General features: G+C 44.9%; 1 protein-coding gene and 1 long non-coding RNA gene across 12 annotated transcripts in view; one reads left to right on the top strand and one right to left on the bottom strand.

Moving 5' to 3' along the window:
* The window catches only part of tex2 (testis expressed 2), a 48,649-nt gene extending 35,556 nt beyond the window's left edge, over positions 1 to 13,093 (top strand). For 9 of the 11 annotated variants that reach the window (XM_058048995.1, XM_058049003.1, XM_058049001.1 and 6 more), the window contains 11 exons: positions 1,598 to 3,326; positions 4,872 to 5,072; positions 5,218 to 5,566; positions 6,522 to 6,799; positions 6,861 to 7,004; positions 7,097 to 7,196; positions 8,483 to 8,603; positions 10,206 to 10,331; positions 10,514 to 10,723; positions 10,845 to 10,965; positions 11,908 to 13,093. In XM_058048995.1, coding sequence (XP_057904978.1) covers positions 1,623 to 3,326; positions 4,872 to 5,072; positions 5,218 to 5,566; positions 6,522 to 6,799; positions 6,861 to 7,004; positions 7,097 to 7,196; positions 8,483 to 8,603; positions 10,206 to 10,331; positions 10,514 to 10,723; positions 10,845 to 10,965; positions 11,908 to 12,057 — 3,504 coding nt within the window. In that variant the 5' untranslated portion in view covers positions 1,598 to 1,622 and the 3' untranslated portion in view covers positions 12,058 to 13,093. Of the gene's footprint in view, positions 1 to 1,597; positions 3,327 to 4,871; positions 5,073 to 5,217; positions 5,567 to 6,521; positions 6,800 to 6,860; positions 7,005 to 7,096; positions 7,197 to 8,482; positions 8,802 to 10,205; positions 10,332 to 10,513; positions 10,724 to 10,844; positions 10,966 to 11,907 lie in introns of those variants that run through there. The other 2 variants (XM_058049005.1, XR_009119546.1) reach the window with 2 other exon arrangements.
* Positions 13,094 to 13,351: 258 nt separating this feature from the next.
* On the bottom strand, positions 13,352 to 14,007 carry LOC131103112 (uncharacterized). The gene is made up of 3 exons (XR_009119549.1): positions 13,779 to 14,007; positions 13,603 to 13,681; positions 13,352 to 13,432 (listed from the first exon to the last, which is right to left on the bottom strand). It is a non-coding gene; the product is annotated as an uncharacterized LOC131103112 (long non-coding RNA).
* Between the last annotated feature and the right edge of the window lie 85 nt (positions 14,008 to 14,092).

The following is a 14,092-nucleotide window of genomic DNA, read 5'->3' as shown; positions in this document are numbered from 1 at the left end:
GTTTCTTGAATTGGCTCATCGTTGTGCATTGTTTGAGGGTCTTACTCAATCCATTCCATAGTTTGATTCCACATACTGAAATGCTATGGCTTTTTAACGTAGTCCTAGCATAGAAGTGTTTCAAATGTACTTCTTCCCTGAGATCATATTTCTCCTCTCTTGTAGAGAAGTATTGGATGACATTTTTAGGTAATTGGCTATTTTTAGCCTTATGCATTATTTTAGCTGTTTGAAGATGAACTATATCAGTAAGTTTAAGTATTTGTGATTTTAGAAATAAGGAGTTAGTATGTTCTCTGTAGGCGACATTATGAATTATATTAAAAAAAAACAGTAAAAACCTTAAACCATATTAGGAAAGCAGGAAGTGAACAAATGTGACAGTTACTGATTGTAAAAGTACCAGATGGAGGGTAGGATTTAATAAGCTTTGCTTCTTCCTACTCCTTTTGGACATGTGGAACTGTGAACTGATTATGTGATGCATTCAATTGTAATCTGATGCATGTTCAAATGAAATAAAACCATTACCATTACCCTTTTTTGCAGTAGAACCAGAGAGCAATAAAGATATATATATATATATATATATATATAACATTGTGCATGAGATGCAGTTTTTTTAAACAATTCTCTACATGTGTTGGAGGATATTTACCTTAAAAAAAGATTAATCGAATATCAAAATAGTTGTTGATAATCATTGATTAATTGTTGCAGATCTCATCCTTCCTCTTTTTTACCTTCTGTTTCACCCTGTTGTCCTCCAGAGTTTAATCCGTCCTTCAGGCTTGGATGACCAAAAGCACTTCAATTTAGACCCCCCTTTGTCTACTCCCACCTCACTTTCTCCCCACACCTATTTCTCCTCTCCCAACCCGTCTTTGTTACGATACAATTTGGCATCTGCTGCTTCCCTATTTATCTTTATTTGCTTACTCTTGTGCTTCCATCACACACACACACACACACACACAAACACACACATGCAACCATTGTGACAAAACAAACAAATGGCAAACTATCCCATCCCCGCACAAAAAAATTGCAACCAGAGAGTCCCAAGCGGCATTGACAATCCCACAAGTTAACTGCTCGACTGCATCCATTTGTCCCGCCTCCTTCCATTAACGGCCATTTGTATGAAGCCTCCAGAGAGAGGGTAAACACTGTGATTGTGTGTGTGTGTGTAAGAACAAACAGGCACAATGACAACAGGAGGCCTCATTGAGTAAAATCGGCACATGATGGATGACTTTTTACCGTGTTGCATTCAATGGATGCCGTGTTTCTGTAATCACCGGCACTTGTGTTTTGTTACGCTTGAGGGGGAGGACTGAATGTCTTTTGCATTAATGGAATATTTAACTGTGATGCTGCAAGTCAGTATTTACATGCTAACAGTTTACCCACCACTTGTTTAGACTATGTTTACTATTACTACTGTAACAGTAGTACAATAACTAACTAGAAATATTGTACAGTAGTACAATAAGTACTCTTATTGTATTGTACAATAGTTCTAGATAGATGAGTGTTTGGCATGAGTGTTTTGACCGTTATTGACCATGCACTGCCTCTGTGTTGTTGTCCCCAGGCTGTGAGCCTCGTGCAGGCTGGTGATGAGCAGTCACGGCAGCAGCAGCACCAGCAGCAGCGGTGGTGGTGGCCAGCATGCCGAGACTCCTCCCCCTCGCCACATGCCCGGGCCCAAGCTGCAGGTGCAGCGCTCCCTCTCAAGGGACACCATCACTATCCACTTCTCCGCTCTGGGGAAGGAGGAAGACGACGAAGAAGAGGACCTTTACGGAGTAGACACCGGAGGAGAACAGGAGCTTCATGGTTCTGGAAGTTTAGAGGTTTCCATGCCTTGTGGTCAGTCTGTGGCCGAGGGTCTGGAGGTGAAAGAGGAGCTGCTTTTTGAATCTACTGCTGTGGAGACCAACGTTGGAGCTGCTGTGTTACATGTTTCTTCTAGTGATGGGACTCACACAAACGCTGCTTCTCCTGCCATGACAATCATTCCCACCAGTCCCCACCTGAGCGCTACTCCTCCCACCAGCTCCTCCTGGCCTTCTGACCGTCCCTCAGCCAGTATTCCATCCACAACCTCCAGCTCTTACTCCCCTTGTAAGTCTGCAGGGCTTTCCTCCTCGAGACCTTTCCTCAGCCTGGTCAGGTCCTTGTCTAATGACGTCGAGGCTCGAGAACCCGCCCCTCCGCCTACAACTGTTGCGCCGTCGCACGTACGCCACAGACACTTAATGAAATCTTTTGTCAAGTCTCTATCTACAGACTCAAAGGCTGAGAACCAAGAAGTATCTCCTCAGCATGTTCAACAAGTACAGCAATCCCAGCGGCCCCCTCCTCGAAACATGCAGCTCTTCAAACAATTCTCCCAGCCTCGTCTTTCCTCCACCCCCGTCATAGCCGGTCAGATTGGCGGAGATTCCAAAACGGCCCCCTCCTCTCCCACCATGTCCCCAGATGGTCGGTCATTCTTTAAGGTTCAAGAAGTAGAGGCCAAAATAGAAGACACAAGGCGGCGGCTGTCAGAGGTGATGTCGGACCCCTTGCAGCTCTTTAGTAAGATCATGGGGGAGGAATCGGGCACGGGTGGCGTAGGAAGTGGGCCCCATCGTGCCAGGTTGCTCTCCTCAAGCGCATCGGAGCTAAGCGGCATGACAGCGGTGAATGGACACTCTGAAGGTAACAGCTACAGCATCAAGGAGGAGGAGGGGGCAGAGGGCGACGAAGATGAAGAAACCCCCACTGGCAAGGGTCCGGATTCCGTCTTTTCCTCCTTTCCCTTACTGACACCAGCGCAATCTCTCAGCCAGACGTCCACATCCACCTTCCACAGGTCCCCATCTCTCACTTTGGGTCGCTGCTCTATGTCGGCGCTTGTAGCTCGTCAGGAAGACGAGGACTTCTGTGAACTTTACAGTGAAGACTTTGATTTGTGTACTGACACGGAGACGCCAGACGGGGATCACCTTGGATCCCGGGGCCTCCACACTGGTAGCACTGGGTTGTGTAGTGAACTGGACATGGAGGATGAGGAGAAAGAAGATGAGCAAGTGGAGACAGTGCCTTGGATTGGCCTGGTCGCCCTGATGCAGTTGGTGTACTGGTATCTAGTCCTTCCACTGCCACCGTATGTATGTGCAGTGGTCCATGGGGTTGCTGCTGGCTTTACGTTGGCCATCCTGGTTCTTTGGCTCTCAGCTCCACGGCGCTCCTGCTTGGGAACAAGGATGCAGAGACGCCACATAGAGCCGTGGAATGTGGCCCAGCTTGATATCAAGGAACCAGGAATCTTTAAGGTAAGACAAGCTGTCTTGACATTTATAGTGTAGTATTCTATAAATTAGTAGAATTACTATCCGCTGAAAATGACAAACAGCCATTTTGTGTGAACAGCTGATGCCCAAATTGTGTCCAAAGTGTCAATACTGTGTGAGCGCCATTGTTATCTAGCACTGCCTTAATCCGTTTGGGCATGGAATTCCCGTTCATCTCTCTCAGCAAGGCACTGCTGTTGTTGGAAGTGTGTTTGGGCTCGTAATCATGTTATAAAAGTGCTTCACAACGTCACAGTACATGTCAGATTTCCTATTTTGCTCCATGAACCGCAGCTTCCCCAGTGCTAGCAGCACCCATGCATCCTTAGACCTTGATGTTGTCACCAGTATGCTTGACTCCCGGAGTGGTGTCATTTTCATTCATTCATTCATTCATTTTCTATCGCTTATCCTCACAAGGGTCACGGGGGTGCTGGAGCCTATCCCACCAGCCTACCTTGTCCTAGGTATGAATGTGAGTGTGTTTGTTTGTCTATATGTGCCCTGTGATTAGCTGGCGACCAGTCCAGGGTGTACCCCGCCTCTCGCCCGAAAACAGCTGGGATAGGCTCCAGCACCCCCATGACCCTCTTGAGGATAAGAGGTAGAATGAATGAAATGAATAAATATGATCAGTTTCTCTTGAATTTCAAATTGGGGGACGAGGGGGGTGCGCAAAAAAGATTCTGTCCCTTAGTGGGGCCATGACAGGAAATAATTGAGAAGCACTGGGCTATGTAAACATGGAACATACATTTAGTAATCAGCAGCAAAACATAGGTAAGTTTCAGGAAAATACCAGCTCCTGACTAAAAATATGAGAAAAACTGCTTTTTTCATTAATTCAATCATTTTCTACCGCTTATCCTCACGAGGGTCGCAGGGGTGCTGGAGCCTATCCCAGCTGTCTTCTGGCAAGAGGCGAGGTACACCCTGGACTGGTCGCCAGCCAATCACAGGGCACATATAGACAAACAACCATTCACACTCACATTCATACCTATGGACAATTTGGAGTCGCCAATTAACCTAGCATGTTTTTGGAATGTGGGAGGAAACCGGAGTACCCGGAGAAAACCCAAGCATGAATGGGGAGAACGGAATTGAACTCGGGTCTGCTAGCTGTGAGGCCTGTGCGCTAACCACTCGTCCGCCTGAAATGTGAGGGGTGTATGCCTGTTTTTAAGATGCTGTTCTTCAAGCTAATTTTCAGGGTTTTCTTATCTTTAGAACCTCTCAGTTTGCCTCGGAGTACTGAAATGTTCCCTGTTGTTTTCGGTCAAAATGGCTTTTTCAACCAAAACATCCCTCGGGACTGATAAGGCCTCATGAGCACCCGCAGCTACAAATTAAGGTTTTACAGTGTTGTACCTTTCTCCCGTGTGCTAAATCACTCAGTGGAATGGGGGGGGGGGGGGAAGTCCACCGCATTTTCTCCATCCTCTTCTATGAGCTCACTCAGCAGTGCAGAACCTCCAGAACCGGGTACTAAACAATTCCATCAGTGAAACGTCTTCCCCTCTCCAGGGCTGGATGAACGAGATTCACAGCTATGACCCGGAGATGTACCACGCCACCTTGACACACTCTGTTTACGTTCGCCTTGAGGGTTCCGTTCTGCGTCTGTCCAAGCCCAACCGCAACATCTCCCGCCGTGCCACACACAACGAACCCAAACCTGACGTCACCTACATCAGCCAGAAGATCTACGACCTCACTGACAGCAAGGTGCACTCGTTGGGATTTGATCTGCGTTTCATTTTGTGTATCTTCCTGCCTTTGTTGGTTGTTGCAGTATCTTCAGTTTTACTGCAACAACCAACAAAATCATTGTTGTCTTCACGAACATTAAACATGTCTCCTCTTCTCAAAGATCTGCCTGGTGCCACAGAGCCTCGCGAGAAAAAGAGTTTGGAACAAGAAGTACCCCATCTGTATCGAGCTGGCTAAGCAGGAGGACTTCATGTCCAAGGCTCAGGGAGAGAAGTCTGAAAGTGTAGAGGACAAGTTACCAACACTGAGTGAGAAAGTAGAGCACGTGGACAAAACTGACAAATGTGAAGTATCCGCAGAGGAGCCAAAGAGGCCGACTTCAGGAGGAGGGGATCTGACAATCTACCTGTTTGGGAGGACTGGTCGGGAAAAGGAGGAGTGGTTCCGCAGATTTCTGCTGGCGTCCCAAATGAGGTCCGAGGGGCGAGGTGGCAGTCTGCCCAAGAGTGGTTAGTGTAACACACATTTAGGAAGACACATTGGTCTTGAGTGTGTAACTGCACGGCAATCAGATCTGTGCGTAAGCGCCGGCTTACAGACAATCCCCTCAAGTGAGGAGCATGAATGGGTCAGCAGGATTACATGTATTACTCTCCACTGTGGGATGTATCAAGATAATGACTCATTTAAAGCTGCACTGATGCTTGTTTGGGTGCACGACTCCACGATTACTGCCAAATTGAATGAACACATTTTATGAACATATTCTACAGCAGGGGTCTCAAACTCAATTTACTTGGGGGCCACTGGACCTCGGGTCTGGGTGAGACTGGGCCGCATCAGGTTTTCAAAAAAAATGCATTAATTAAAAACAAAAAAATTAAAAAAAACTTAAGTAATAAATAAATATAATAATAATAATAAAACAGCAAATAATAAAAACTTAAGAAACCACATATAGTTGGTGGGTAGACTAATTATTTTTTTCAGATTAAAATTAACAAAGCATTATTAGAGCCCTGCAGACATGACAAAACACGACTATAGTCACATTTATACTCTTTATTTACAACATATTGCGCAACTGCAGGGTCTTGAGACACATGCTAACTCGCAAACTAGACAGCTAGCGACCTAAACGGTAGCCTTCAAGTTATTTCCTTTAAACTTAAATAGCCAAAAACTTACCACTTCCACACAGATGGGGAGGATAACTATTAACAGTTATTTAACCTTTAACATGAACATTAATCAAAACCTAATAATTTTTTCTGGGTACATGATACCATACAGCATCCATATCAAACCTGCGCGGGCCGCACTAACATTAAACTTTCATATCAAGGCGGGGGCCTCAAACTAGTGTCCTGTGGGCCACATTTGGCCCGCGGGCCGCATGTTTTAGACCTCTGTTCTACAGGATATTAATTGAATGGTATCATTTCTTCCGCCCCCTCTCATTAGCCTTTCAGCCCTCCCAAAGCCACAGCAACCAGTCTGTTGCAGGCCAGGACGTCGACAGTGGCAGCAGCGGCCGAGGAAGCTCTGACGAGCTGTGCCAACCTCAGCTTCGCCACCGGGAGAGCTCCTCAGCTTCTTCCTGTGGAGCAAAGCAGAAGATGCTCTTGGACTACAACCTCTACATGGCCAAGTATGTCAACCCTCAACCTGCACCCAGAAGCCCAACCACTGCTGACAGCCCTGGGCAGAGTCCTGAGAGAAGCCCCCAGACTACCAAAAAGGTAAGAAAATACTTCTGTTATACTTCATGAAACAACACACTCCTGTTTGTGTGGCCCTCAGATGCACAGCAGTTCAGAAGAGACTACGGAACCAGAAGCCTGGGTCAACGCTTTCCTGGGAAGAATATTCTGGGACTTCCTGGGAGAGAAGTATTGGGCCAATGTGGTCTCCAAAAAGATTCAAATGAAGCTCAGTAAAATCCGGGTGGGTGGTGATTTTAGCTAGAACACACAAGGAGTCATCTTTAAATGTCATTTTTTGCTGTAAAGCTGGTTAAACCTTATGTTTTTTTACAGCTGCCATATGTTATGAATGAGCTCACGCTGACAGAACTAGACATGGGCTTTTCCATTCCCAAGATTCTCCGTGCCTCCAAACCCTCTGTGGACCACCAAGGTAGGAACAGCCAGAGGTGGGAGAAAGTCAGTTGCAAATCTGAAGTAAGTCTCAAGTAAAAACGTTCAAGTCGAGTCTAGACAAGGTCGAGTTAAGTCCAAAGTCATAGTCTTGAAGCACTGTTAAGTGTTTGCTAAGCCACCCCTTTGTTATTAGTTTTTAAACCTGATTGGATGGTGTCGGGTGGCACGGCGGTCAAGTGGTTAGCGCGTAGACCTCACAGCTAGGAGACCAGGGTTCAATTCCACCCTCGGCCATCTCTGTGTGGAGTTTGCATGTTCTCCCTGTGTATGCGTGGGTTTTCTCCGGGTACTCCGGTTTTCTCCCACATTCCAAAAACATGCTAGGTTAATTGGCGACTCCAAATTGTCCATAGGTATGAATGTGAGTGTGAATGGTTGTTTGTCTATATGTGCCCTGTGATTGGCTGGCGACCACTCCAGGGTGTACCCTGCCTCTCGCCCAAAGTAGCTGGGATAGGCTCCAGCACCCCCGCGACCCTCGTGAGGATAAGCGGTAGAAAATGAATGAATGGTGTCTTTCTGAAATGGACACATTTGACTTTTTTAAGTCATCAGACTAAAGTCAGAGTCAAGTCCAGAGTCATTGATTTCAAAGTTTAGTGCACCTTAGTCTTACTCGACTCCAAGTCGCATGAGTCCACACCTCTGGGAACAGCCATCCTCTTCATTTAGCGTCAACATAACATCTATTACGCCATCATCATTATACAATCGATATACATCTCAGTTTCCGTCCAATTAAAAGGGTTGTTTTTAAATTATTCTGTCCAATAAGAGAGCTTGCATTACATAAATACAAATACAGACGTGTTAAATCTTCTGTATTAGTCACACAGCTGCCAGTCGTATTCCCAGCGCTAATGAATGTGTTCTGCATGAGCCAGCACAACCACACACAAAGCACCACCAGTTGACACCAACAGCATATAATTAATTAGTCCTGGGGGGGGCAGCATCACTCTGATGAGAGCAGCACATAAACACATTATGCATGAGACTATATTGAAAAGGTCATGGCCGCTAATATTTATGTTGTAGTGCTAACAACCGTAAAGCTACCACTGGTTTGGATTAGGTTCACTGTTGTACAGTTAGGACTCACACAGCAGGGGGATTTAAATCTGATCAAAACAGGAAGTTCACTCGGTGAGGAAGCTGCCCCAAGCCTGACCTTTTTATCCATTAGAGGATAAAACCTCTTCCTGGCGGCCATACAGGGCACACGAGACAGCAGTGTGTTGTAAAGGTTTCTCTCACCTCTAGGTTTATGGTTCGATCTGGAGGTCTCCTACACGGGCTCCTTTCTCATGACCCTGGAGACCAAGATGAACCTGGCCCGTCTGGGGAAGGAGGGCGAGGGCCTCGGCGAGCACGGGAAGGAGTGGTGAGGCATTTGTCTGTGACTTTGTGACAGCAGTTGCTGGAAGACCATCAGGGAAAAGTTCAGGAAGCCAACTGATTCTGGTAGTTTTCAGTTTGGAGTCATAACTCGATTTTTTTTTTTTTTTTTTTTTACAATCCCTCCTCTTTTATATGAAACTTCTCTCTGGATGCTCACCACTATGGAATTGGCCAATACATGGTGAGTCTGACAGGTCACTGAAACAACCCTATGCTTGAAAAAAAGATTAATTTATTGCGATGAATGTACTATATGGACAAAACTATTGGGACATACCTCTAATTACCTCTAACTATTAAGACCTCATAGTTCTACTAAAACATCATTTTGAGACCTTTTGAACAGATTTAGTGCCACTTTTACTTAATTGGTCTGAAATTCTATTTACATGCTTAAAAATAGTTGTAGGAGAATTAGGTTCAGTTCCACCCTCGGCCATCTCTGTGTGGAGTTTGCATGTTCTCCCTGTGCATGCGTGGGTTTTCTCCGGGTACTCCGGTTTCCTCCCACATTCCAAAAACATGCTAGGTTAATTGGCGACTCCAAATTGTCCGTAGGTATGAATGTGAGTGTGAATGGTTGTTTGTCTATATGTGCCCTGTGATTGGCTGGTGAAGAGTCCAAGGGTGTACCCCGCCTCTTGCTCAAAGACAGCTGGGATAGGCTCCAGCATACCCGTGACCCTAATGAGGATAAGCCTTAGAAAATGAATGAATGAATATATTTCTATTGAAGGTGAATTTTATTAGCATGGATTTTTGGGGTGGGCTGCGCTGCGGTCGAGTGGTTAGCACGCAGACCTCCCAGCTAGGAGACCAGGTTTCAATTCCACCCTCGGCCATCTCTGTGTAGTTTGCATGTTCTCCCCATGCATGTGTGAGTTTTCTCCAGGTACTCCGGTTTCCTCCAACATTCCAAAAACATGCTAGGTTAATTGGCGACTCCAAATTGTCCATAGGTATGAATGTGAGTGTGAATGGTTGTTTGTCTATATGTGCCCTGTGATTGGCTGGCGACCAGTCCAGGGTGTACCCTGCCTCTCGCCCGAAGACAGCTGGGATAGGCTCCAGCACCCCCGCGACCCTCGTGAGGATAAGCAGTAGAAAATGAATGAATGAATATATTTCTATTGAAGGTGATTTTTTTGCATGGATTTTTGGGGCCCCCTGGTGGCCCTTAGCATTTGCCTGTTTTGACGACGAGGCCTGCCGGCTCTGATCATCGTTGTGTGTTTTCTCATTCAAGGACACGCCTAGAAATAAGAAAAATAAACACAGAAGCTAATGTTGCTGTCTTCTCTCCCCTTGTCTCGTTACCATGAAATATGGACAGATACGCATATAAATAAGCATCAATAATAAAGATTATTCTGTAATACTTTTAACAGTATACTTTTCATATTTGAAAGGCAGTTCCTAAATAGCAAATAAGGCTGTGGTAGAAATAGTAGGTTCTATTTTGACTTCCGATAGGTGTACCATGGTATCCCAATACTTTTGCCTTTCCATGTAGTGTATCACTATGGATCCCAGTGATGTTATTAGCATTCCATTCAAACCGGGTGTTCTTTTCCATATGTGACAGGTCAAGGCCAAGGACTTATTGTCTGGCAGACAGCGATGAGGAGTCGTCGAGTGCTGGATCTTCGGATGAGGAGAATGCTCCAGAACTTGTCAGCAGTGACAAAGCCGTTCTCCCTGGAGGGGAAGGGTGAGCAAACATCATTTATGAACGATACATACATGGGTGGAAAACAGAATGCTTGAGCCTTAATGTAGCACCCGCCCACTCCCCCTCCGTCACAGGGGACTTAGCAGGAGGACATACTGGCGTTAATAAATAATGAACCTGACTCACTCTCCTTCTTTATGCTCCCCCCTGCATGTGTGCAGCTATGTGGGAGGCCACCGACCCAGCAAGATTATGCGTTTTGTGGACAAGATCGCCAAGTCCAAGTACTTCCAGAAAGCCACAGAGACGGAGTTCATTAAGAAGAAAATGGAGGAGGTGTCCAACACGCCACTGCTGCTCACTGTGGAGGTGCAGGAGTGTCGAGGGACCCTGGCTGTCAACATCCCACCGCCCCCTACTGACAGGATATGGTAAGTGTATTTCCTGGGAGGTTGTTACTTTGGAGCATAAAGAAGTGCGCCCTCTGTTGGGTATGTAGAGACTTGCAGGAATATTATTATTAGAGTGGTTTTGTTTCCTTTGGGTGCTCAGGTACGGCTTCCGCAGCCCACCTCACCTGGAACTGAAAGCACGGCCAAAACTCGGAGAGAGGGAGGTGACTCTGGTTCACGTGACGGAATGGATTGAGAAGAAACTGGACCAGGAGTTTCAGGTACACCTGTCAAATGTAATAAAGTTACTGTTTATGAACCTGGAAGCCTTCAGGACCCGGCATGCAGCAGATGTCTCATGGTGCAAATTACCACCCCAAACAAACACACACACACCACATACTTCAAAGTATTGTGACTTTCCCACACTAATAAATAACCAAGATAATGATATGCTTGGTGCTTGATAGCTACCCTGAGGTACACCTTCACACTAACGCAGCATAGTGCCTATTTCCTCCACTCTTATAGAGTAGAATAATAAACATTACTACAAAGGCGGGCAAACTATGGCCCGTCAAACGTCTTAATCTGCCCCACTGGCCGTTACCCAATTACTTTAACATCAAAACTGTAGCTGGCAGCATGGCTTTTGGTGCTACTGTAGCATGCTTGACTTAGACAGGAAATAGTCAAATACAATCTGTAGCTTGTACAAAAAAGCGATCCAAACAACAGCACCACACACCTATATATTCCCACCGCAAGGCATGCTGGGTAGCTTATGGCACTCTGTGTTTTTGGCATTTTTACTTGATTGGAAAAACATGTTGAGGAGGTCATCAGAGAGGTAAACAAAGAGAGACATACTCACATATTCCTGAGATGGATTTATAGTTCACATTGTTGTTGGAACAGGACTACCCACCATGCCTTGCGGGCACTTGTATGAAAATAATAGTTTCAGTTAGATGTTCTGTTTAGCGCTTAGTTGTTATTTATTACCCACGTAGTAGCAGTAGTTGATTAATGTGATGTACTGTGTATTTTGTTGCACCGCAGTTCCCCTTTAAATAATTTATTTGTGGCAAATGTATGCATTATCCCTAATAAGACACCTAGTACTCTCTGTAGTTGAGTAAATAATATACTATGCATTAAAGCCTCCAGTCAATGTGCTTTTGCAAATAAGTATTTAGTACAATGTGTTTGTCCTTCAACAGAAAATATTTGTCATGCCAAACATGGACGATGTGTGGCTCCCCATAATGCACTCTGCCATGGACACGCGTTCAAATGCCAGCTCCATTGCCAACTCAAACGATGCCTTGAGGGGCCCAGAACCGGAGGAGTCTGAGGTCTTGTACATGTGAAAGACAGCCTGGAGCGTCTTGTCTTTTCGCCATGGCAATATAGGAATATCAGTACCGCACCTGAAGCTTCGCCATCACTTGTGGCCATGTTGGGGGCGTGTCTAGACTCTGTGTGGTATGGCCCTTTGAAAAATAGCCATTTGGATTTCAACAATAGGAACCATTCAACCTGTGATGTACAGCGGCACCAAACATTTGGAGTTGTACAATGTATATTTTTGTGACCTTTCGCTAAAAGTGTGTTCGTCAGCAAACATTTGAAAGAAAAAAAGATTTGAGAAGTACCCCCATGTCTCTGTATGTACGCACGTGGAGAGCCTGTGCCTGGTACGTATATGCAAACGGTTCAACAAAGATAGAAAAAGAGAGCATGTTACCAACTGCAGGATGTAGTACACACTTAGGCTTTCAACTGTAATGCGTAAAAAGGTCTGAAAATGTACGTGCGGACACAGCAGCTAAACCTTTCCGAAGTCTGATGAATGTATTTCTAAGAGTCGCTCATTCACTTGTGCTTCTCAGCAACTTATCTTATTCAAAATCATGTGTTGCTGTTATCAATGCATTCTGGCCTAATGGTGTCAGCTCAGTAAATTACTGACTGTTTCCTACAGAGGGCGCACTTACATGTGCAGTGCAGGTTTATCAAGGATGGAACACCTGCAGGGTGCACATTTATTTCAATGGAATAAGTCGAACAAACATGCTGTTTTACTGGATTTTAGCCATTATTTATGTTAATGCCGATGCTTTTTGCGGATGTTTCTGTACTGTAAGCCAAAATGACAAAAGCAACATCTTAATTCATGAATCCATCGCTTTACACGTGACTTATGTTTTCGATATGTGTCGGTGAAGTGTACGAGGCAGAAAGTGCCTTTATAGTAAGCAAACATTCCTCCCGAGTGAACCACGACCATTTGTTTTGCCACCATTGAAGTGTGCCATTACTGTCATGATAAAACATTGCTGTTGTGTTCAGTGATGCCAGAATGTTATGGTTCAGGTCATTTGTGGATCAATAAAAATCCTTTCTGCGCTGAAGAACTGTATCATATCAGTTTTGCTGTAATTTTACGTGGATAGATGCACTGGTGTCAAGAGTATTTGCGCAGACTAGAATTAAGTGCTTTTATTTAATTTGACATTACAATAGTATTGCTATGGTGTATCACAAACATTCATTTTTGTCACACTAAAGGCCCAAAAAACCCCGCTATAACAAAGTCACACCAAAATAGTCATGTTTGAAGCGTGGTGCTGAATGAGTTTCAAAACAGGAAAAATAAGCAAGTACTTTGGGGAGAGTATTTTATTTAAATATTTACTTTGCTTTGTGTCAAGCAGCGGACTTCAAGACATCAAGGCCAATTTCCTGTAAGACAATACATGCAAGCAATTAGTAAGTCAGATATAAGAGATGGCTATTGATTTCTGATTGGTCGAATCAGTTTTTGTAGTTGACTTCATTACATATCAGAAGTCTAACGCACAAAAATCATCATGTTCAACCACAAGGAACTTTTATTTTGAAAATTTACTTACGCTTCATGAAGACACGTGGTAGGCCATGCTCGACTTAGCCACGTGGCTAGCCATGCTCCCTGCGATCTGACATTCATTCCTAAAAATACAACTATTAGTAAAAATAAATGATATAACTAATAATACACACTTCGCGATATAAATTATTTCTGTTGACATTAAAGACAATTGCTTACCTTTCACGTTTTTCCAGCGTTGCGGTCTGGTCACGCAGAATGACGCAACATGTGACAAATGAGTGCTTAGTTGCTTTTTTCAAATAACCCAACAACTTTTCACGTGTCACAAAAGCCACTAGAAAACAAGCATATCACGAATTTAACCGCCATAGTAAACCACACCGCTTCTTACTATTGCAGCTGTCTAAGAAGCGTGCGTTCTTGTCTTCCACAATGAAACCGGAAGCTTCGTATGCCCGTTTATACCGCTTCCGGCATGCGTGTTCTGTCCTCTTATTGGCTGACTTTGCCTCTCCACTGCCACCCCTCCT

This window comes from Doryrhamphus excisus, chromosome 15, assembly GCF_030265055.1.
Source record: "Doryrhamphus excisus isolate RoL2022-K1 chromosome 15, RoL_Dexc_1.0, whole genome shotgun sequence".
Lineage (NCBI taxonomy): Eukaryota > Metazoa > Chordata > Actinopteri > Syngnathiformes > Syngnathidae > Doryrhamphus > Doryrhamphus excisus.
This window is presented reverse-complemented; position numbering and strand designations above follow the sequence as displayed.